We start from the raw sequence: 22,561 nt of genomic DNA, 5'->3' as shown, positions 1-22,561 counted from the left end.
CATTACTACCTCACCAGCATCATTTTCCAGAGGTCCAACATCAACTCTCACTTCCCTTTAACTCTTTATATAATGGAAATAACTTCTGGTATCCTGCTTTATATTATTGGCTAGTCTGCCTTCATATTTAGCCTTTTCCCTTCTTTTCACTTTTTAGTTACCTTTGGTTGGCTAGCACCTGAAGCTGGCAACTCAGCCTCATAACAAATGCTAAAGAAACAGCAAAGTTGCCTCCCAATGCCCCACAAGGCTCAGAGCGGAGCAACAACAATACACTCAGTGGCCTCTTTATTGGGTAGCTCCCGTAGCTAATAAAGTGGCTACTGAGTAGGAGTGTGAGTTTGTGATCTTCTGCTGCTGTAGCCCATCCATTTCAAGGTTCGACGTGTTGTGCATCCAGAGATGCTCTTCTGCACACCACTGTTGTAACATGTGGTTATTTGAGTTACTGTCGCCTTCCTGTCAGCGTGAACCAGTCTGCCCATTCTCCTCTAGCAAGGCATTTTTTGTCCAAAGAACTGCCACTCACTGGATGTTTTTTTTTGGCTTTTCGCACCATTCTCTTTAAACTCTAGAGGCTGTTGTGCATCGTTGTACACTTCTTCAGTAGAGAGTATCCCAAGAAGCTGCATGCCTGCTTGGTACGGAAACTGCCCTGCTGCGGGCTGGAAGACTCGACAACAGATGAACCAAACTGCCTAATGCATCGCCAGCTCCAGCCTACCTATCATCAAGGGCATACTATACACAGAAGAGTGCTGGAAAAGGGCCTTTAACATCATGAACGTTCCCATCCACCCTGCGCATGGACTGTTTGTCTCACTCCCATCAGGAAGGAGGCTACATAGCATCCACACCAGGACCACCAGACTCAAAAACAGTTACTCTCCCCAAGCAGTAAGGCTGATCAATGCCTCCACCCACTAACCCACCCCACCACACCCCCAGCCACCACTACTTTATCATTTCCAGTCAGAGAAACCTTATGTACCAACACTCCGGGACATAGCTTCACTTTATGGACATACAATCAATTTATGTGTACAAGCTATCTTATATATTTATATTTATTGTGCTTTTTATCTTATTTCAATTTATTTTTTTCTAAGCTCAAACTGATAAAACCTGAGGTACAGGCATAACCAAGCACACTCATTTGTCAGTTTCTAGGAATTTTTGGACTATTCTAGTGGTGCTAGTGTTGTGGCTTTCTGGAGATTTACATAGATATTGCTGTGTAGGTCTAATTGTCTAATGTGTAGTGCCTTTGGGATGATACCAGTTGTAGATATTTCCATTGGGACGATATATACCCTGTTCATGTTCCAAGCTCTTTCAATTTCCTCTTTTAATTCAGCATATTTCCAGTGTTTTTCACTTATTGATTTCTGTATGTTTTAGATTAGATTATGAAGACACACAGTCCTCTTTTATTGTCATTTAGTAATGCATGCATTAATAAATGATACAATATTCCTCCGGTGTGATATCACAAAATACAGGACAGACCAAGACTGAAAAAACTAACAAAACCACGTAATTATAACATCTAGTTACAACAGTGCAACAATACCATAACTTGATGAAGAACAGTCCATGAGCACAGTAAAAAGTTCAAAGTCTCTCGAAAGTCCCACATCTCACACAGACGGGAGAAGCAAGAAAACTCTCCCTGCCATGCCCGACCACAGTCCGACTCTGAGTCGTCCGAAAACTTCAAGCTCTGATCAGCCCTCCGATACTGAGTACCGAGCATCATCTCTATCTGAACGATTCGACCTCAATCTCGGTTGCCAGCAGCAGGCAAAGCCGGGGATTTTGAGGCCTTCCCTCCAGAAGATTCTCGATCACGCAGTAACGACAGCAGCGAACGGGCGTTTCAGAAATTTCTCAAGATGTTCCTCTGTGCTTTCACGTCTGTCTGTTAAATGTGTGTTTGGAATGGTTATGTATATTAAGTAAGTTGTTCTTACTTGTTTATCCTATATTATTATTATTATTTACTTTTGTCTCGGCTCAAACTGATAAAACCTAAGGTATGGGCAGAGCCAAACACAGTTATTTCTCAATTGCTAGGAACTTTCGGACTAATCTGGTGTGTTTTGTATTGTGGCTTTCCGTAGTTTTGTATAGATACTATTATTATCATTGCTTTGTTCTTTATCTTATTGTGTTTTTTTTTGTGTGGTGTGTCAGATCCACAGTAGCAATTATTATATTTTCCTTTACACTTGTACTGGAAATGACCATTAAACAACTTTGAATCCTTAATCTTGAAACCCCAAGAGATCAACAGTTTCTGAGATACCCAAAACCACCCCATCTGGCACCAGCAACCATTCCACAGTAAAAGTCACTTAGATCACATTTCTTCCCCATTCCGTAGTTTGGATTGAACAACTGAACCTCTTGGACCATGTCTGTATGGTTTTTTGCACTGAGCAGCCGTCAGATGATTGGCTGATTAGATATTTGCGTTAAAGACGGGTGTACAGGGCTACAATTAAAGTGACCCATCAGTGAATATGCGTACGTTCAAATAGCAGAACTGGTTTCCTACCTCCCTCCACTTTTTGTAATTGTTCTTTCTAATCAGTTTGACGTGCTTTAATTCCAGTCAATATAATACTATTGAGATATTTTTGTGTATTTTCTGACTTATGAATATCTGTAAAAACAGACCCTGCTCATTACCCAGAGATGGCCTGTACGACTATTCTAAGTCTTTGGTACTTTCTGAAGCTGTTCCACGTTCCATAAGTCTGCAGGGAGTGATGTGACAAGTGTCAAGGGAGTTTTTATTGGCTTTAATCTTCTGCAAAGCTATTAGGCGAATTTTTAGACATCCCAATGGGATACTGCCTGACTGTCAGAATAAGCAGAGGGCAGGACTTGCTGCATCCGAAGAAGCATTATATTTTGGAGAGAGTGCAGTAGAAGACAGTGAAAATAGAACACAAAACATAGAACATTGTAGCACAGTACAGGTTCTTTGGCCCACGGCATTAAAATGACCTTTTAACCTACTCGAAGATCAATCTCACCCTTCGCTCCTATATAGCCCTCCAGTGTTCTGTCATCAATGTACCCCTTATGTATCAGCCTCCACAATCACTCCTGGCAGGTTCCATGTACCCAACACTCTGTGTAAAAAATCTTACCTCTGACATTCCCCCTATACTTTCCTAAAATCATCTTATACAATGCCCCCTCATATTAGCCATTACCGCCTTGGAAAAAAAATCTCTGGCTGTCCACTTGATCTATGCCTCTTATCATCTTGTACACTTCTATCAAGTCACGTTCATCCTCCTTCACTCCAAAGAGAAAAGCTATCTTTATATGACATAATCCAGGCAGCATCCTGGTAAATCTTCTCTGCATCCTCACCAAAGCTTCCACATCCTTCCTATTATGAGCTAACCAGAACTGAACACAATACTCCAAGAGTGGTCAAACCAGAGTTTTATAGAGCTACAACATTACCCTGAAGCTCGTGAAATGAATCCCTTGACTAGTGAAGGCCAACGTAGCATACAGCTTCTTAATCACCCTGTCAACTTGCTCGGGAACTTTGAGGGGTCTACAGACATGGATCCCAAGATCCTTCAGTTCCTCCACACTGCCATGAATCTGACCATTAAACCCTGCATTCTGCCTTCAAATTCAACCTTCCAAAATGAATCACTTCACAATGGGATGTGAAGAAAACAAGATGACCATCTAACGTTGAGAACCTGGGAGCTTTGAGCAAATGTCTCAGATTCATTTATGTGTCATATATGCTTCAAAACATAAAGTGAAATGTGTTGCTTGTGCTAACGACCAACACACCCAAAAACAGCATCCATCATCAGGGCCCCCACCACCCAGGACATGATCCCTTCTCACTGCTGCCATCAGGAAGGAGGTACAGGAGCCTCAGGACCCACACCACCAAATTCAGGAACAGTTATTACCCTCAACCAGAGGGGACAACTTCACCAAACTTCACTTGGCTCATCACTGAACTGTTCCCACAAACCATGGACTCACTTTCTAAGACCCTCCATCTCATGTTCTCAATATTTATTGCTGACTTGATAATAATTATTATTATTTCTAAGGATGTGTAGCTGGGGATGCCCCCAGCATGCCCCCAATGCATGGGAGAACAACATAGAACACAACAAAACAACCACAGCAAAACAAGCCCTTTTCCTCACCCCCCATCCACCCATAAACCCACTCAAACCCACACAGACAGTATTTAACTGCAGATCAGGCACCTTCACGGCCTGCAGCCTCCACTGGCCTCGCAGAATCTCAGACACTGGGCCTCTGACTCCCTAATAGCTGCAGATTTCTACAGCTTCGGCCATTGGGCTGCCAGCTCTGAACTTGTAATCGACTTTCATGCTTTGACCTTCAGTATCGGCCCTAGAACTAACCCAGTCCCTCACAGGTAAAGATCTCCCCACCACTGAGCACACCTACACGAAAAGCTGTCACAGGATAGCAGCATCCAACATCAGGGACCCCCACCACCGAGGCTGTGCTCTCTTCTCACTGCTACCATCAGAAAAAAGGTTCAGGAATCTCAAGACTCACACCACCAGGTTCAGGAACACTTCAACCATCAGGGTCTTGAACCAGTGGTGCTAACTTCATTCAACTTCACTTGCCCCACCATTGAAATGTTCCAACCATCTCATGTTCTCAGTATTTATTGCTTATTTATTTATTATTATTATTTCTTCTTTTAGCATTTGCGCAGTTTATCATCTTTTGCATTCCGGTTGAACACCCTAGTTGGGTGGTCTTTCATTGATTTTGTTATTCTATATATTTATTGATTATGCCCACAAGAAAATTAAAATCAGAGATGTACAAGACCTTAAGACATAGGAGCAGGATTAGGGCATTCAGCACATCAAGTCTGCTCCACCATTCCATCTTGGCTGAACCCGGATCCCACTCAAAACCATACACCTGCCTTCTCACCATAGCCTTTTATGCCCTGACCGATCAATTGTTTGGTTTAAACATACTCACGGTCTGGGCCTCCACCACAGTCTGTGGCAGAGCATTCCACAGATTCACTACTCTCTGCCGAAAAAAAAACTCCTCCTTACCTCTGTTCTAAAGGGTTACACCTCAGTTTTGGACATCCCCACCATATAGAGTCCTTTCGACATTCAGTGAGATTCCCATGCATTCCAGTGAGTACAGGCCCAAAGCTGCCAGACACTCCTCACAAGTTAACTCCTTCATTCCCAGAATCATCCTTGTGAACCTCCTCCAGACTCTCTCCAAGACAATATGGTGGAATTCTTCATTAAGGTGGAGAGTGACATAGTTAATTCAGAAACAAAGGTTCTGAACTTAAAGAAGGGTAACTTTGAAGGTATGAAACGTGAATTAGCTAGGATAGACTGGCAAATGACACTTAAAGGGTTGACAGTGGATATGCAATGGCAAGCATTTAAAGATCGCATGGATGAACTACAACAATTGTTCATCCCAGTTTGGCAAAAGAATAAATCAAGGAAGGTAGTGCACCCGTGGCTGACAAGGGAAATTAGGGATAGTATCAATTCCAAAGAAGAAGTGTACAAATTAGCCAGAAAAAGTGGCTCACCTGAGGACTGGGAGAAATTCAAAGTCCAGCAGAGGAGGACAAAGGGCTTAATTAGGAAGGGGAAAAAAGATTATGAGAGAAAACTGGTAGGGAACATAAAAACTGACTGTAAAAGCTCTTATAGATATGCGAAAAGAAAAAGATTGGTTAAGACAAATGTAGGTCCCCTACAGACAGAAACAGGCGAATTATGGGGAGCAAGGACATGGCTGACCAATTGAATAACTACTTTGGTTCTGTCTTCATTAAGGAGGACATAAATAATCTTCTGGAAATAGTAGGGGACAGAGGGTCCAGTGAGATGGAGGAAGTGAGGGAAATACATGTTAGAAGGGAAGTGGTGTTTGGTAAATTGAAGGGATTAAAGGCAGATAAATCCCCAGGGCCAGATAGTCTACATCCCAGAGTGCTTAAGGAAGTAGCCCAAGAAATAGTGGATGCATTAGTGATAATTTTTCAAAACTCTTTAGATTCTGGACTTGTTCCTGAGGATTGGAGGGTGGCTAATGTAACCCCACTTTTTTAAAAAGGAGGGAGAGAGAAACCGGGGAATTATAGACCGGTTAGCCTAATGTCGGTGGTGGGGAAACTGCTGGAGTCAGTTATCAAGGATGTGATAACAGCACATTTGGAAAGCGGTGAAATCATCGGACAAAGTCAGCATGGATTTGTGAAAGGAAAATCATGTCTGACGAATCTCATAGAATTCTTTGAGGATGTAACTAGTCGAGTGGATAGGGGAGAACCAGTGGATGTGGTATATTTGGATTTTCAAAAGGCTTTTGACAAAGTCCCACACAGGAGATTAGTGTGCAAACTTAAAGCACACGGTATTGGGGGTAAGGTATTGATGTGGATAGAGAATTGGTTGGCAGACAGGAAGCAAAGAGTGGGAATAAACGGGACTTTTTCAGAATGGCAGGCAGTGACTAGTGGGGTACCGCAAGGCTCAGTGCTGGGACCCAAGTTGTTTACAATATATATTAATGACTTAGGTGAGGGAATTAAATGCAGCATCTCCAAGTTTGCAGATGACACGAAGCTGGGTGGCAGTGTTAGCTGTGAGGAGGATGCTAAGAGGATGCAGGGTGACTTGGATAGGTTAGGTGAGTGGGCAAGTTCATGGCAGGTGCAATTTAATGTGGATAAATGTGAGGTTATCCACTTTGGTGGCAAAAACAGGAAAACAGATTATTATCTGAATGGTGGCCAATTAGGAAAAGGGGAGGTGCAACGAGACCTGGGTGTCATTATACACCAGTCATTGAAAGTGGGCATGCAGGTACAGCAGGCGGTGAAAAAGGCGAATGGTATGCTGGCATTCACAGCAAGAGGATTCGAGTACAGGAGCAGGGAGGTACTACTGCAGTTGTACAAAGCCTTGGTGAGACCACACCTGGAGTATTGTGTGCAGTTTTGGTCCCCTAATCTGAGGAAAGACATCCTTGCCATGGAGGGAGTACAAAGAAGGTTCACCAGATTGATTCCTGGGATGGCAGGACTTTCATATGATGAAAGACTGGATCGACTAGGCTTATATTCGTTGGAATTTAGAAGACTGAGGGGGGATCTTATTGAAACATATAAAATACTAAAGGGATTGGACAGGCTAGATGCAGGAAGATTGTTCCCGATGTTGGGGAAGTCCAGAATGAGGGGTCACAGTTTGAGGATAAAGGGGAAGCCTTTTAGGACCGAGATTAGGAAAGATTTCTTCACACAGAGAGTGGTGAATTTGTGGAATACTCTGCCACAGGAAACAGTTGAGGCCAGTTCATTGGCTATATTTAAGAGGGAGTTAGATATGGCCTTTGTGGCTAAAGGAATCGGGGGTATGGAGGGAAGGCAGGTACAAGGTTCTGAGTTGGATGATCAGCCATGATCATACTGAATGGCGGTGCAGGCTCGAAGGGCTGAATGGCCTACTCCTGCACCTATTTTCTATGTTTCTAAACTTTCTGAGATATGGGGCCCAAAACTGTTGATGATGCTCCAAGTGCGATGTGACTAGTGTCTTATGAAGCCTCAGCATTATCTCTCTGCTTTTATATTCTATTCCCCTTGAAATAAATGCCAATATTCCATTTCCCTTCTTTACCACAGACTCAACCTGTAAATTAACCTTCTGGGAGTCTTGCATGAAGACTCCCAAGTCCCTTTGCACCTAAGATGTTTGAATTTTCTCCCCATTTAGATAATAATCTGCACTTTAGTTCCTTTTACCAAAATGAATTATCTTACATTTCCCAACACTGTATTCCATCTGCCACTTTTATGTCCATTCTTCCAATCTGTCTAAGTCCTTCAGCAATCACATTGCTTCCTCAGCACTACCTACCAATACACCTATCTTCGTGTCATCTGCAAACTTAGCCACAAAGCTATCAATTCCATATGGCATATGGTGACATATAAAGTACATTTATTATTACAAAGTATGTATGCGGTATACAACCCTGAAATTCATCTTCCCGCAGACAGCCACACAACAAAGAAACACCGTGGAATCCATTCAAAGAAAAACATCAAACACCAAATATGTGAAGGAAAGAAAAATTCTTGAAAATGGCAAAAAAAAAGTAACACACAGAATCTTAAACAAAAGTTAGTGGAGATTAACATTCATTTTGAGTGTCGGGAGTGTGGGTGCAAGGAAGGAGATATTTGAAAATTATATGCAATTCAAAGGAAGCATTGTATATATACTGTAACTATAAAATTGTCATGTAATATTGGGTTGAGCAGGCCTCTTCTTCTGAGAGTGTCTTGAATAGCCGCTCTTCGTTCTGAATAAACTTCTATATCCATTAGCTCCACAGTTACAACAGGAGAGAAGGGTTAGATTGATCTCAGAGTTTGTTAAAAGGTTGGCATAATATTGTGGGCTGAAGGGCCTGTATTGAGCTGTAGTGTTTTAAAAATAACAATGGCTCTGGAAGTGTGCACAGCATTGATGATTAGGGATGAGCACATTTCATTATATTAGACTCTGTCATCTCTATTGAGGTTGCTATCCAACGAGCTCTCTCAAAAATAAATGCCTGTCACACTGAGTAATTTGGACTGAATCTCATGACCATGTCTGCATGCTTTTATGATTGAAATTGCTGCCATATGATTGATTGATTAGATATTTGCATTAGCGAGCAAGTGTACATGTGTACCTATTAAAGTGGCCACTTGGTGCAAGACTCATAAGTTTGAAACAGTACAGTGAAAATTAACCAGGATGTTGTTTGGTATTGAGGGCCTAAATTAACGGGAATGGTTGAAAAGGACAGGACTTTATTCCATACAGCATATGAGAATGGGGGGAGATTTGATAGAGGTATACAGAATTATGTGAGGTATAGATAGGGTAAATGTAAACAGAGATTTTCCACTGAGGTTGGGTGAGGCCAGTACTAGAGGTCATGGGTTAAAGGTGAAAGGAGAAATGTTAAAGGGGAACCTGATGTGGGACTTTCTTCCTCACTCAGAGGGTGGTGAGAGTGTGGAACGAGCTGCCAGTGGAAGTGCTGGATACAGGTCTGACTGCAACATTTAAGAGAACATTGCACAGGTACATGGATGGGAAGGGTATGGAGGGCTATGGGCCAGGTGGAGATTGATTGGACTAGGAAGAGTAATAGTTTAGCACAGACTAGATGGACCAAAGGGCTTGTTTCTGTGCTGTAGTGCTCTATGACTAGATTTGTGAACCTTTCATGAGGTTAAATTTGTTTCTTTTTAAATTTGAAGGTAAAATGAAAATGAGTTTACAAAACTGAGTCTATCTTATGAAATCAATGTTGCTTGGGATTGCCATTAATGACTAATATACACAGTAGTTGTTTTTAAACCCAACTCCCTTCTGTGATATTATTGAGCAATATCAATAATAATGCAATTGAATACTACATGGATAGAGCAGTACAGTGTAGGTACAGGCCATTCGGCCCACAACATTGTGCTGAACAAGCTAAAAAAACAAATCAAAAGCATCCAAACACTAACCCCTCCTACCTAAACCATGTCAATATCCTTCCACCTTCCTTATATCCATATGCCTTTCCAATACATAGGATTGGATAGGGGTAGTTAGGTGGGACAGGTGTGAGTGAATGTTCAGTCCCAGGTGTGGATTGATGAAACAGGTGTGAGTGAATGTTCAGTCCCAGGTGTGGATGGATAGGACAGGTGCGAGTGAATGTTCAGTCCCAGGTGTGGATGGATAGGACAGGTGTGAGTGAATGTTCAGTCCCAGGTGTGGATGGATAGGACAGGTGCGAGTGAATGTTCAGTCCCAGGTGTGGATGGATAGGACAGGTGTGAGTGAATGTTCAGTCCCAGGTGTGGATGGATAGGACAGGTGCGAGTGAATGTTCAGTCCCAGGTGTGGTTGGGTAGGACAGGTGTGAGTGAATGTTCAGTCCCAGGTGTGGATGGATAGGACAGGTGCGAGTGAATGTTCAGTCCCAGGTGTGGATGGATAGGACAGGTGTGAGTGAATGTTCAGTCCCAGGTGTGGATGGATAGGACAGGTGCGAGTGAATGTTCAGTCCCAGGTGTGGATGGATAGGACAGGTGTGAGTGAATGTTCAGTCCCAGGTGTGGATGGATAGGACAGGTGCGAGTGAATGTTCAGTCCCAGGTGTGGATGGATAGGACAGGTGTGAGTGAATGTTCAGTCCCAGGTGTGGATGGATAGGACAGGTGTGAGTGAGTGTTCAGTCCCAGGTGTGGATGGATAGGACAGGTGTGAGTGAGTGTTCAGTCCCAGGTGTGGATGGATAGGACAGGTGTGAGTGAATGTTCAGTCCCAGGTGTGGATGGATAGGACAGGTGTGAGTGAGTGTTCAGTCCCAGGTGTGGATGGATAGGACAGGTGTGAGTGAGTGTTCAGTCCCAGGTGTGGATGGATAGGACAGGTGTGAGTGAGTGTTCAGTCCCAGGTGTGGATGGATAGGACAGGTGTGAGTGAGTGTTCAGTCCCAGGTGTGGATGGATAGGACAGGTGTGAGTGAATGTTCAGTCCCAGGTGTGGATGGATAGGACAGGTGTGAGTGAATGTTCAGTCCCAGGTGTGGATGGATAGGACAGGTGTGAGTGAATGTTCAGTCCCAGGTGTGGATGGATAGGACAGGTGTGAGTGAATGTTCAGTCCCAGGTGTGGATGGATAGGACAGGTGTGAGTGAATGTTCAGTCCCAGGTGTGGATGGATAGGACAGGTGTGAGTGAATGTTCAGTCCCAGGTGTGGATGGATAGGACAGGTGTGAGTGAATGTTCAGTCCCAGGTGTGGATGGATAGGACAGGTGTGAGTAAGGGCGCAGTGCTCTGCTGCCAGCCGGTGAAAGAGGTGCGTGTACGACTGCGCGTGCACCCCATTACCTTTGCCTGTGTCCGGTGTGCGCCCGCAGTTACGGGTCTCGGCTCGGGACCGCGCACGGAGAGTAGAGGAGGAGGAGGTCAATCCTGGGCTCTCGGTAGATCAGCGGATGCTCCGCTCCAGTGAGTGTCACCGTTCACCGCTTGCCGCTTTTCCTTTTGAAGGGAAGCCCTTATTTCCGTTTGTAATTAAACTTTGAATACTGACAATTTACTTTCCTCCCATCAGAATGGCGGTAGTTTGACAGCGGTTACAGGCTTGTCCGATTACAGCTCGGATTAACTCTGAGGTAAAAAAATAGATATATTTAGGACTGAGGCAGTGAACAGCTCCCTTGACGATGTTTTATAACCCGTCCCTAAGGGTTGGAGTTTCAAACCGGCCGCTGGATCACGATCGGCTCTAGTTTTTAACCGTCCATATTCTCGCTCACCAGAGAAGGGAGAAATACGGTGCACATTAAAACGAGCAAGGACACGTTTGATTTGCAATAAGATCAGTCCGAACGTTCATTTTGTTTGCTTGGGGGGGGGGGGGAATAGATGAATGCACGGGGTGTTTTTGAAGAAAATGAATTTTTTTTCTCGTCTTGCGGGTAATGTTTTCATGCAGCTATCGAATTGAGACACACCCCCTCCTCTCCCCTCAGCCAAGTTTCGAAAACTCCCCATTTAAATTGAACCAACTTCTAAGCTCCAATTGCATAAGTTTAATTGCGGGTTCGATTTCGTCGCCTGAGCAATTTGGACAGGTACACGGATGATGATGAGAGGATGATGTTGAGGAGGGCTCGGTCCAGATTCAGGTCGATGGGACTAGGCAGATTCAGCACGGACTAGATGGTCCGATTGGCCCGTTTCTGTGTGGTCGTGTGCCATGACTCTAACTTTCAATTAAACAATAAACACACGGAAAGGTAGTTAACTGGCATCTGAGAAGTGTCTGTATACTGTATATGGGATGCCATTGGTGACCAGCCAACAATTAAGTCCATTCACAGCGACTGTCTGACAAGCAGCAATATTTCTTTTGGTGGTAGGCGTTTTCCATTGGTCATTTTTTTGTGTGTGCTTTGCTTAAACTGGGCGCTATTCTAACATTTTACTTGGTCTACTTCAGAAAGTGTTTTTGAAAATATAACGTCATTTAAATGTGAAATTTGGTGATGTAATTTACAAACTTTTATTTACAGGGAGAGAAAAAGCCACTTTAAACCAATTGGTGAATGTCAGTTTTAAAACTCTGAATATCAATAAAACACTATCTTCAACCAACTGTGGTATTTTACAAAATTACGGATATCATATTATTTCCAAGTCACCTTTATTTGTTTAGAAGCAAAGGCTTATTAGCAGATTTCAGATTTCTGCATCTTGCTGTTCTGAAGCAAGCAAGGTCACTTATGTGCAGGAAATGCATGCAGTGTGTTTGTGTGTATGTGTGTGTGGGTGAACTGCTGTCATGTGACTTTTTTTCAATCCTATTTGGTGAAGCAGCTTGACTTATTTTTGCTTTTGCTTTCTGTTTGGTGATGATTTTGACTGCAAGCGTTGATTGACAGATGCATGGCAGAAACCCCCATTCTGCTCCTCACAAGATATGTGTAATGGATAGCAATCTCTTGGCCCAGCAGGATACAGGGACCATGCATGCTGTAATTGGTCAGGTATGGAGTCAGTCATTTCTCAACTCCTCTCTTATTTTTCCATGGGGTATAGCTGTTTGATTCATATAATTCATATTTACAATATCTTTCTTCTACAGTCTGGCCCGTAGCAATTTAACTGAGAAATCCAACATTATAATCTGAGAATTAATGTTTGGAACTATTTTTTTTTCTTTAGTCTCTGTTTACTGGTTAATATGAATTCATCATCTTCCAGTTCTCCTGTTATTTATAAATGGTATACCATCTGAGGTGGTGTGGAGTCTCGGATTTGGATACATTGGTGGGTGATTTATAGTTTTACGCTAACGTTTTGCTATTTTACCCTGCCTTCCGTATTTTACCTCTAATCTAAATGAGGTGTGACCTCAGTAAATGCAATAATTTTTGTTTGTACAGAAGCCAGTGTGCAAATTAAAAAAAAACTACTACAGTCCAAAAGGTCCAGGTGGTCTGGTGCGTCTAATGTAATACAGCAGAGTAGCTTTAATAAACAGCTCTATTTACTCCCTCAAGCCACCAAGATAAACTGGTCTAAGGCTGCTGTGATGAAATGCCAGAAGAATATTTCTCAAAGGCCTCACATGCTGGGCTTTAGAGGCATTTCGTCTTTGTCTGCTGGATACCAGATGGGTCACTAGTGCTTTTTGTGTTGTTTGTATTCTGAGTAGTTCTACAATTCGTGTCTTTTGCTTTTAAGCACAATCATCCAGAAAGCAATCCCAGGCTTGTAATCTTCTTGTTTATCTGCATAGAATCACAGGATCTGGTGGAATTATGCTCTTCTGGGTAAGGAACGTTGGTTAAGAACAGCCTGTGTAAAGTAAGCATTTTCTAAGAATATTCTGGTGAAATTGTAAAAAAAAAATTTGCAAAATACATTTGATTCAAGACAAATATGTCACTATTTAATTTTATCCACCAGTGGTACAAAGAGCAGCCGTGTAGATGTATAAAATTTCTGTGAAGGATGTTACTTGAAAGCATCTCAGTCTGTTAGAAAATTGATACAGTAGAGCTTTAGTTGTGATTGAAATGCATGCTTGACCACTAGAATAGCCTTAGTCGGTTTAATGAGCAAACATACAGTCCACAGAAAATATAATTGTTTTGAAGATTCTTTTCGATATTGGTCCTCAAAAGTGAGTACTTTGCCTTCGAACAGGATTAGTTCTGGTCTGTGCATAAAATAATTCAAATGTTTACTGTCTGTAATAGATTTGTTCTAAGCATTCACGTTTGTTAGACATACTTTTTAATTTTTTTTTATTTTATGTGATATATTTTCTATTATTAACTTGAATTACGTAGAGCTAAATTGTTGATGCATTGCAACAATAGACCTGGGAATATTTGTTAATTGTAAAATAGCATATTTTAAAACTTTGCGGTATAACAGAAGTACAATGTGCCCATTTTCCACAGAGTTCGTCTGATTGTCGTAACTCTCTGTTCTCATAAATAAGTGGATTATAAAAAGCTTTATCATTTAATTGGTTTAAATTTCACTGATCTAGCAGATAAATAAAATCAGTTTTTCACTCGAGTTTTCTAACACTAAATGCTGAGCATAAGAAAGTTACTTCAAATTCTTTCATAAATAAATGTTAATGGCCATTGGTAAAAGCAACAGAAAAATATCTATTAATTTGAACATTGTGCAGCCAAATTGTCAGTCTTGTAATGGATCAGAGCTGACTTGAAAATTTGTACCTGACTTCATTGCAGTTGCTCGACTCAGCTGGCTTTATTTCGTAAGTTGTCAAAATCACATCATAACATTCAAAGTGTACATCCATTTATTAAAATTGAAAATTTAGTATTTATGATAGTACTCAGCAATCTTTAGCCAAAGGAGGTGAATGCTAGATCATCTAATCTCAGAATATATATCTCTGCAATGGTCATATTTGTTGAAGGAGATACCACGAGCTTTTATGTAGATATAAAGCCATATTGTTATTAAATGAATTGTAGCACGTGTGTGTGTGTGTGTGTGTGTGTGTGAGTGTGTATTTGTGCTTTGTATGTCTGCACATATATCTGTGTTGATTCTGTCTTGTTAATTCTTTTCTCTTCCCCTGTATATATTTCCCATGTTCACTGTCCATTACAAAAAATAGTCAAATTATTTTAAAAAAGCAATGTTCTACACTATATGAAAAGTCCTCTAGTCATTGGGTGTTCAACACAATTTTTATTTTGGAAAATTCTACAAGTACAAATGGTTCGTTATTTAATATTATTGTTTAGAAATGTGGAATCCAATTTGATTTATTCAGAAAGTGTGGATCTATCATTATTCATTGTCCCTAACATCTTTTGGCAATAAGGTTCTAATTTTAATTTATAAAATAGATGTTCACTGAAGGTTGAAAAAATATAATATTGCATAATTTTAAGATATTTTAGTGGTTTATGTCATTATGATAAACCCTGCAGCTAAATTAAAAAGTTGGTTATTTTATCAAAACATCCATGAACACCTTGTTTTGATATAATTTTTCTTTTAAAAGGTTTAATCTGTTTCAAACGGCTTATTTGACGCAAGACTTTAGAATACCTGCATCATAATTAGAGAGTACTGTAGGTGAAAAAGTTGCTTCGTTAAGAATAAGAGCATTTTGCATCTTGTTTGCACTGTTAGATATTTATCATTGCATTGTTATGACAAATTGTTATTCATCATTGTTATTAATTATCAGGTTTAATATCACCATCACATATCATGAAATTTGTTGTTTTGTGGCAGCAGTATAGTGCAATACATGATAATTGAAAGATTTAAACAAAATCAGTTGCATTAGTGGATGATATGAGGTGGGGAAATACTAAAAAATTTAGTTCAATTCCACAGATAAATTTTTCCCACTGATATACTTCAGGGCTTCCTAAAGAAAAATGTTTACAGTCACCAGAGGATTAGTGTGTTTTAATCTGTCGCTATGTAGAAACAGACTCTGTGAAAAAAGATTCTATTCTTTCCAGAGCTCTCTTAATTTGTAAGAAGCAATCTTTACTTTTCCACTGTTGAAGTAATCTTACTAAAATCTGATGACCGTTTTATTGCTAACAGCTTTTTAAATTGCTCACTTAGTTTTAGACTGAAATAATCCTTATTAAAATAGGTTTAGGTTGTAAGTTCAATCACAGTTAGAGTTCCAAAAATACATGGTTGCCAATCATTGTGTAATGTTCAAATATTTACAGATCAATATTTAATATTTGATCTATATCGTAATGTGCTGATATGCATTATAAATTTGGTGTTCTGGGTTTGCTTTTTTCACAATATGAGTGAAGCCAGATCCTCTGAATGACAGGTACGTTCAGCAGTGTTACTGTCCTCCTGCTTCTGTCTCAGCTGAGGCAGGCAGGTTACAGCGTCCAGTCACCCTTCTCACACTGCTCTCCCCTGGGCACACTCCAGCCATGCTGTCATGATCCCGAGGCCTGAGGGCTCGGACTAGCTGCGCATTTGTATGTTTCCTGCCTAGGAAAAAGCAAAATACTGCTCCACTTGTTAAATGAAGAGCAGGAAGAACAAAAGTGTGGTGACTTGAAGCTGAGACACTCTGAGCGTATGAGAAACACCCATGACAAGGATGCAAGTTTGAGTTGTGGGGGTTGCCGAGGGGAGGAACTGCAGGACAATTCCTGTATTAGTCTGCAGAATGGCCATATTTGTAATATTAACCCCAAAGATCAAAAAGCTTTAAAGCATTTATACACACAAGTAACAAGCTATTAAAAATAACTCACCTGGGTTTCAGGAACATGGAAATTATTTCGTTTTGAGATATTTATTAACCATATTTGAAGCATATAGTATTACAATTTTGCACAATATATACGTTTTCATATATATCACATGGCAGTGCTTCATTTGACTGGTTTACTAAATTGTTTGGGGGGGGTTTTACTTTTAATTCAGTGATGAGATTTCCTCTACCTTTCTTGTTGCGTATATTTTTGTTTCCTAATTTGCTGAGGTCTAAAATTGACCAATTGTGAATTGACCAATCCTAAAATTGGAAAGCAATAATAATCCTAATATTCACTTAGTACAATTAAACAATGTGGGGAAATAGAAATGTATTTTGCTTAATACTACAGGTAAAAATATATGAACTGATATTTCCCATTAATAAGACCATAATCATTGCCGTATCGTTAAATAAAATATGTTTTAAGTTTTTAGTTTTATTTTACAACGATCTTGTAATTCTTCTGACACTGTCACTGAAAGTTTTAATGGTCGTTTAGTTTCTTTAGTCAGTATTTAAAACAATAATGAGAACCTGTGGTAGAATTTATTTAAATGTTTAGGAGGAAAATATTCTATATGGTTTCTTCAAGAAATCAAACAAAGAAAGAAATGAAAGAACTCAAAGAAAGTTATTGGAATGTATTTTAAAAGGCGGTAATTTATTGGTTGGTTTCATTTGTTAAACTTAAGGCAAAAGCGTTGCATGTTTTCACCACGTGCTAAAAATCGTATGTATCTGTAGAATGGGCAGTAAATAATCCCACTGTCTGGAGTATTTTGGTCCATTTTACTCCTATTGGTGAGTTATTGTTGACTTATCAGATCATCTCACTATCTTTCAAATCCAAGTTCTTAATCTTTTCCTTTACACACAAATTTTTCTGATTTTAAAGATGTTTTTTATCTGTAAGATCTGACATTATCACATTATTCAGTTGAGATTGTTCTTCATTTTGGTCTACTCTGAGAAAGCTGTGAGTGTATTTCATTGTTTGTTTGGAAGCCCAGTTCCTTTCACCCATGAAGTGGATTTGACTGGGTGCCTAGTGAGCTGAGTTTGGTAAGGCAGGATTAGTCAGAAGCCCCAGCATTAGAAAATTCTTTATAAAGAAAGTGGTCTTGCGCGTGTACCTTCGAATGAAATTGTTGTGAATCTGAAAGAGGAGTGCCTATCTTTTTGCCATCATGGATCCCTTTACACACTGAGGAGCATAAAATCTTCACTGTAAATAAGTGTAAAACTGAAGTGTCTGCTGCTATCCCTGAGTGGCAAAAGCCGATGTTACGAAATGTGAAAGACACACAGAAGGGCTCTCTGACGCTTTCTTTATTTGCTTTATTTAAAAAGCCATATAATATGAAACAGCCCTTACGAGCAACACTGCAGCAACCCACCTATTTAATACCAGCCTCATCAAAGGACAATATACACTGGCCAATTAACCTACTAACCAGTGCCTCTTTAGAATGTGGGAGGAAATGGGAGCAACTGGAGGAAGTCCAGGCATTCACAGGGAGGATATACAACAAACTCCTTACAGGCAGCATCGGAATTGAACTCTGGATTCTGGAATGCTACCAGCTGTAATAGCCATGCTGCTGTGGTGTACAAAGATGTTGTAGAAGGATTAGGAACGTTTCCTCAAAAAGAAAACATTATTATTGGGGAAAAAGTCACTCTGTAATAAAAGCAGTCTTGTAGAATCCAGAGAGCATTTAAGTTCATGTCTGCAGACCTTCCATCATGTAAGCTGTAGACATAGGTAGAAGAACTGTCTGCTGTCAAAACTATGGATGTTTTAAGATGTATGTCTAGTATGTTTGTTGAACAGGGGTACTTACAGGACAGTTCTGGGCATAAATTAGCAAACAATCTGCAACAATTCTGCTAGGTTTAAATACTGTGAAGCCAGATGACAAAATGAGATTGCATTTTTGTTTACTAATGTACATTAGTGGAAAAATACATCAATGCACGTAAATAATTTCAGTTGCTGTGATACTAAGTTCTCCGAAGTGTTGCACGTCATTGGCAAATGGTTGAAAAATAAAACTTTGGATATTTTAAGTATTTTAAGAAGGTTATAAAATTATATGAACTTAAAACACCTCATTAAATATCCAAATAATGAAATCACTGCAGATCAACAAAAACATTTGTGAACTACTGAAATATCTATGCTTTTAGGCAGAATTGTTAGAATGGAAAGGATTGAAGTTGGCAATGTTGATTGGTTGATAGACATCAGCATTCTGTGCCTGGATTAGTTCCTGGTGGCTGTTAAATGTTGCACCATAGCAACCATTAGTGTTTGTGGATGGCCAGGAGATCTGTGGGCATTCAAATCTGAGGGCATAGATTGTGATTCCTGATTCTGACCACTTTCCTCAAGTCCAGCCAGGGATTACTGACAGCTCTGAGTCGCTCTCCCTTCTTTTCCTCTTCTGATGAGGGGTTTCGGCCTGAAACATCAACTATTTATTCCCCTCCATAGATGCTGCCCGACCTTCTCAGTCCCTCAAGTCCTCTGTGTAGGTCTGGGAACTGTTCCTTTTTCCATTGTGCTAATGTTTGCTTTTACTGAAAATATGAAGTCAAAGTGGAATTTTGTCTTTAGTAATGGAAAGATTAGATCTGATTCTTTTATGTGTGGAAGACCTTAAGCTGAATGCTGGATAAGGGTGTATGGTATGGGGTTTAGTTTAGTAAAAGTATCATACGCATTTTGCAATTCAAGAAACTACCCACTGTAGGAAACATCCTCGCTACGTCCTGTCTATCTCTGTTGTTCGATACTCGACAGGAGGATGGGAAATTGAGTGATCAGGTACTTGGCAGCGTATAGTGAGACTGTGAGGAAGGACAGGCAGATGATAGGGCAGAATTGCAGTCAGGATGAGCTGCAATGTAACAAGGGGTCAAAATCATAAAAGATGACAAATACGGAACTTGAAGGTATTATATTTGAATGCACGCAGTATATGGAATAAGGTAGATGATGTGGATATCAATGAGTTGTGGCTGAAAGAAGATTATAGTTAGGAGCTTAACATCCAAGGATACGCATTGTATTGAAAGGACAGGCAGGTAGGCCTTTGTTGGTAAAAAAAAATTAAATCAACTCCTTAAAAAGAGGTGACATGGATCAGAAGTTACAGAATCGTTATGGGTAGAATTAAGGAACTACAATGGTAAAAGGACACTGATGGAAGTTATATACAGGACTCCGAACATTAGTCAAGATATGGGTACAAATTACATTAGGAGATAGAAAATGCATGTCAAGGGGGCAATGTTACAATAGTTACAACGGATTTCAATATGCGGGTAGATTGGGAAAATCAGGTTGGTGCTGAATCCCAAGAGAGAGAATTTGTAAAATGCCCGTGAGATGGCTTTTTAGAGCAGCTTTGGATTGAGCCTGCTAGGGGATCAGCTGTTCTGGATCGTGTATTGTGTAATGAACTAGATTTGACAAGGGAGCTTAAGGTAAAAGAACCCTTAAGAGGCTCTGATCATAATATGATAGAATTCATCCAGCAATTTGAGAGGGAGAAGCTAAAGTCAGATGTATCAGTATCACATTGGAGTCAAGGGAATTACAGGGGCATGTGAGAGGAGCTGGTCAAACTTGTTTGGAAGGGGACACGCAGCAATGGATGGAGTTTTTGGGAGCAATACAGAAGGTGTGGGACAGATATATCCCAAAGAAGAGGAAGTATTCTACAGGAAAGATGTAACTGTAGCCTACAAGGGAAGTCAAAACCAACATAAAAGCAAAAGTGAGGGCATATAACAGAGTAGAAATTAGTGGGAAAATGGAGGGTTAGGAAGCTTTCAAAAAATCATCTGAAATGCCTGAAAGTGGATGAATAACCTGGACCAGATGGACTACACCCAGGGCTCTGAAAGAAGTAGCTAAAGAAATTATCTTCCAAGTATCACTAGATTCTGGCATGGTTCCGGAGGATTGGAACATTGCAAATATCACTTCACTCTTCAAGAAGGGAGGGAGGCAGGCAGAAGAGAGGAAATTATAAGCCAGCTAGCCTGACCACAGTAGCTGAGAAGATATTGGAGTCAGTTTCTAAGGATGAGGTTTCTGGATACTTGAAGGCATTTGCTAAAATTGGTCAAAGTCAGCTTGGTTTCCTTAAGGGAAAATCTCACCTGACAAATCTGTTGGAATTCTTTGAGGAAATGACAAGCAGGACAGACAAAGGAGATGCAGTGAATTTTGTGCACTTGGATTTTCAGAAGGCCGTCATGAGGCACACATGAGGCTGCTTAGCAAGATAAGAGCCCATGGTATTACATGAAGGATACAAGCATGTATAGAGCATTGGCTGATTGGCAGGTGCCAATCAGTGGGATTCCCAAAGAGTGGGAATAAAGGGAACCTTTTTGGATTGGATGCCGGTGACAAGTGGTGTTCCGCATGGGTCAGTGTTGAGATCACAGCATTTTACGTTTGAATTGAATTGACTTCATTACTTACATCCTTCATATACATAATGAGTAAAAGTCTTTACGTTACGTCTCCATTCAAGTGTCAAATGTGCGATTTATAGTAATTTATAATATATAGTATGTGCAACAAGACAGTCAGTATAGCATAGAAATACAATTGTATCAATGTGAATTAATCAGTCTGATGGCCTGGCAGAAGAAGCTGTCCCGGAGCCTGTTGGTCCTGGCTTTTATGCTGCAGTACTGTTTCCCAGATGGTAGCAGCTGGAACAGTTTGAGATTAGGGTGACTCAGGTCTCTAATGATCCTTCGGGCCCTTTTTACACACCTGTCTTTGTAAATGTCCTGAATAGTGGAAAGTTCACATCTACAGATGCGCTGGGCTGTCCGCACCACTCTCTGCAGAGTCCTGCGATTGAGGGAAGTACAGTTCCCAATTTACCACAAGGCATAGAGAGGAGTAATCAATTATCATCATACTCGTGTATACAGCTAAACAAAACATTGTCCCTCTGGGGCCAAGGTGCAAAACACGGTACATACAATCATACACAGCACGTATAGTTGCGATCCAGCACATACACTTACAAAATGTTTATTTATTGAGATACAGCTCTTACAACATTGGAAAGAGCTTAATGCTCCAACTACCTTTTTTTGGTTTTCTCAGACGATATTATGCTTGAATTTGGAGAAAATTAGAAGCAATCTTTATGATTCCTCACTTAAATTTGAACAGACCTGGAGATCTTTTATTCAATGTTTTCATTTAATGTAATTTTTTTTTCTCCTTTTTTTTTGCTCCATATTTATATACCCTTCTTGTTTTTTTTACTGTTTTTAATGGAGGTCGGGATTGAGGACGTGATTTTAAGTTTTTTTAACTCTGCTTGGTTCCAAGTTAGCCCATTGCTTTGCTTTGCTTTTAGTTAGTTGCACGGTGGGTTTTTTTGGGTTTTTTTTTTCTTTTTCTCTATTGAGATAGATATATATATATATATATAAATTAGTATACTATTATGTTACCTTAGTATGTTATGTTTAAATTACATTGTTTGTTTCTTTTTTTTGTATTAATATCTCCTGTAATTTTATTATATTCTAACAGTGTATTAGTGCCTTTATGGCTTACCTTTTTGTATACTTATTCAATAAAAAGATTTAAAAAGAAAGAAAGAGATACAGCATGGAATAGGCTCTTCGAATCGTGCCACACAGTAATCCCCCGATTTAACCCTAACCTAATCATGGGACAATTTATTATGACCAATTAACCTACCAACCGGTACGTCTGTGGACTGTGGTAGGAAACCAGATCACCCAGAGGAAACCCACATGGTCACTGGGAGAACATACAAACTCCTTACAGGCAAAGGTGGGAATTGAACCTGAGTTGCCAGTACTGTAAAGCGATGTGCTAACCACTACGTTACAGAGCTGCCCCTAGTGCAGGAATCTGAGTAGCATAGCCCGAAATTTACAGGTTGAAGTAAAACGTGAGGTGCATGTCCATGTAAGGCAGTATAATGTCACTGTCAGTATTAAAATAAAATAAGCAGTCGTATAAATATGTGAAATAGCAGCAGTAAAGGATGAAAATTCACCAGTGCAGGATGAGAGTGTATCTGTGAGAGGGGTTGGGGGTGACAGGCCATTCATGCAGG

The 22,561-nt window shown here is 40.3% G+C and overlaps 1 protein-coding gene across 2 annotated transcripts in view; it reads left to right on the top strand.

The window, feature by feature from the left end:
- pou6f2 (POU class 6 homeobox 2) overlaps nucleotides 1-22,561 on the top strand; it is a 711,266-nt gene that overhangs the window by 13,065 nt on the left and 675,640 nt on the right. Inside the window, exon 1 of one of the 2 annotated variants that reach the window (XM_063066786.1) lies at nucleotides 12,553-12,657. The exons of the other annotated variant lie outside the window; for it this stretch is intronic. Within the exon in view, the coding sequence (XP_062922856.1) occupies nucleotides 12,553-12,657 (105 nt within the window). Of the gene's footprint in view, nucleotides 1-12,552; nucleotides 12,658-22,561 lie in introns of those variants that run through there. 2 annotated transcript variants of the gene reach the window in all.

The sequence above is a fragment of the Mobula hypostoma genome, chromosome 1 (assembly GCF_963921235.1).
Source record: "Mobula hypostoma chromosome 1, sMobHyp1.1, whole genome shotgun sequence".
NCBI classification, from domain to species: domain Eukaryota; kingdom Metazoa; phylum Chordata; class Chondrichthyes; order Myliobatiformes; family Myliobatidae; genus Mobula; species Mobula hypostoma.
This window is presented reverse-complemented; position numbering and strand designations above follow the sequence as displayed.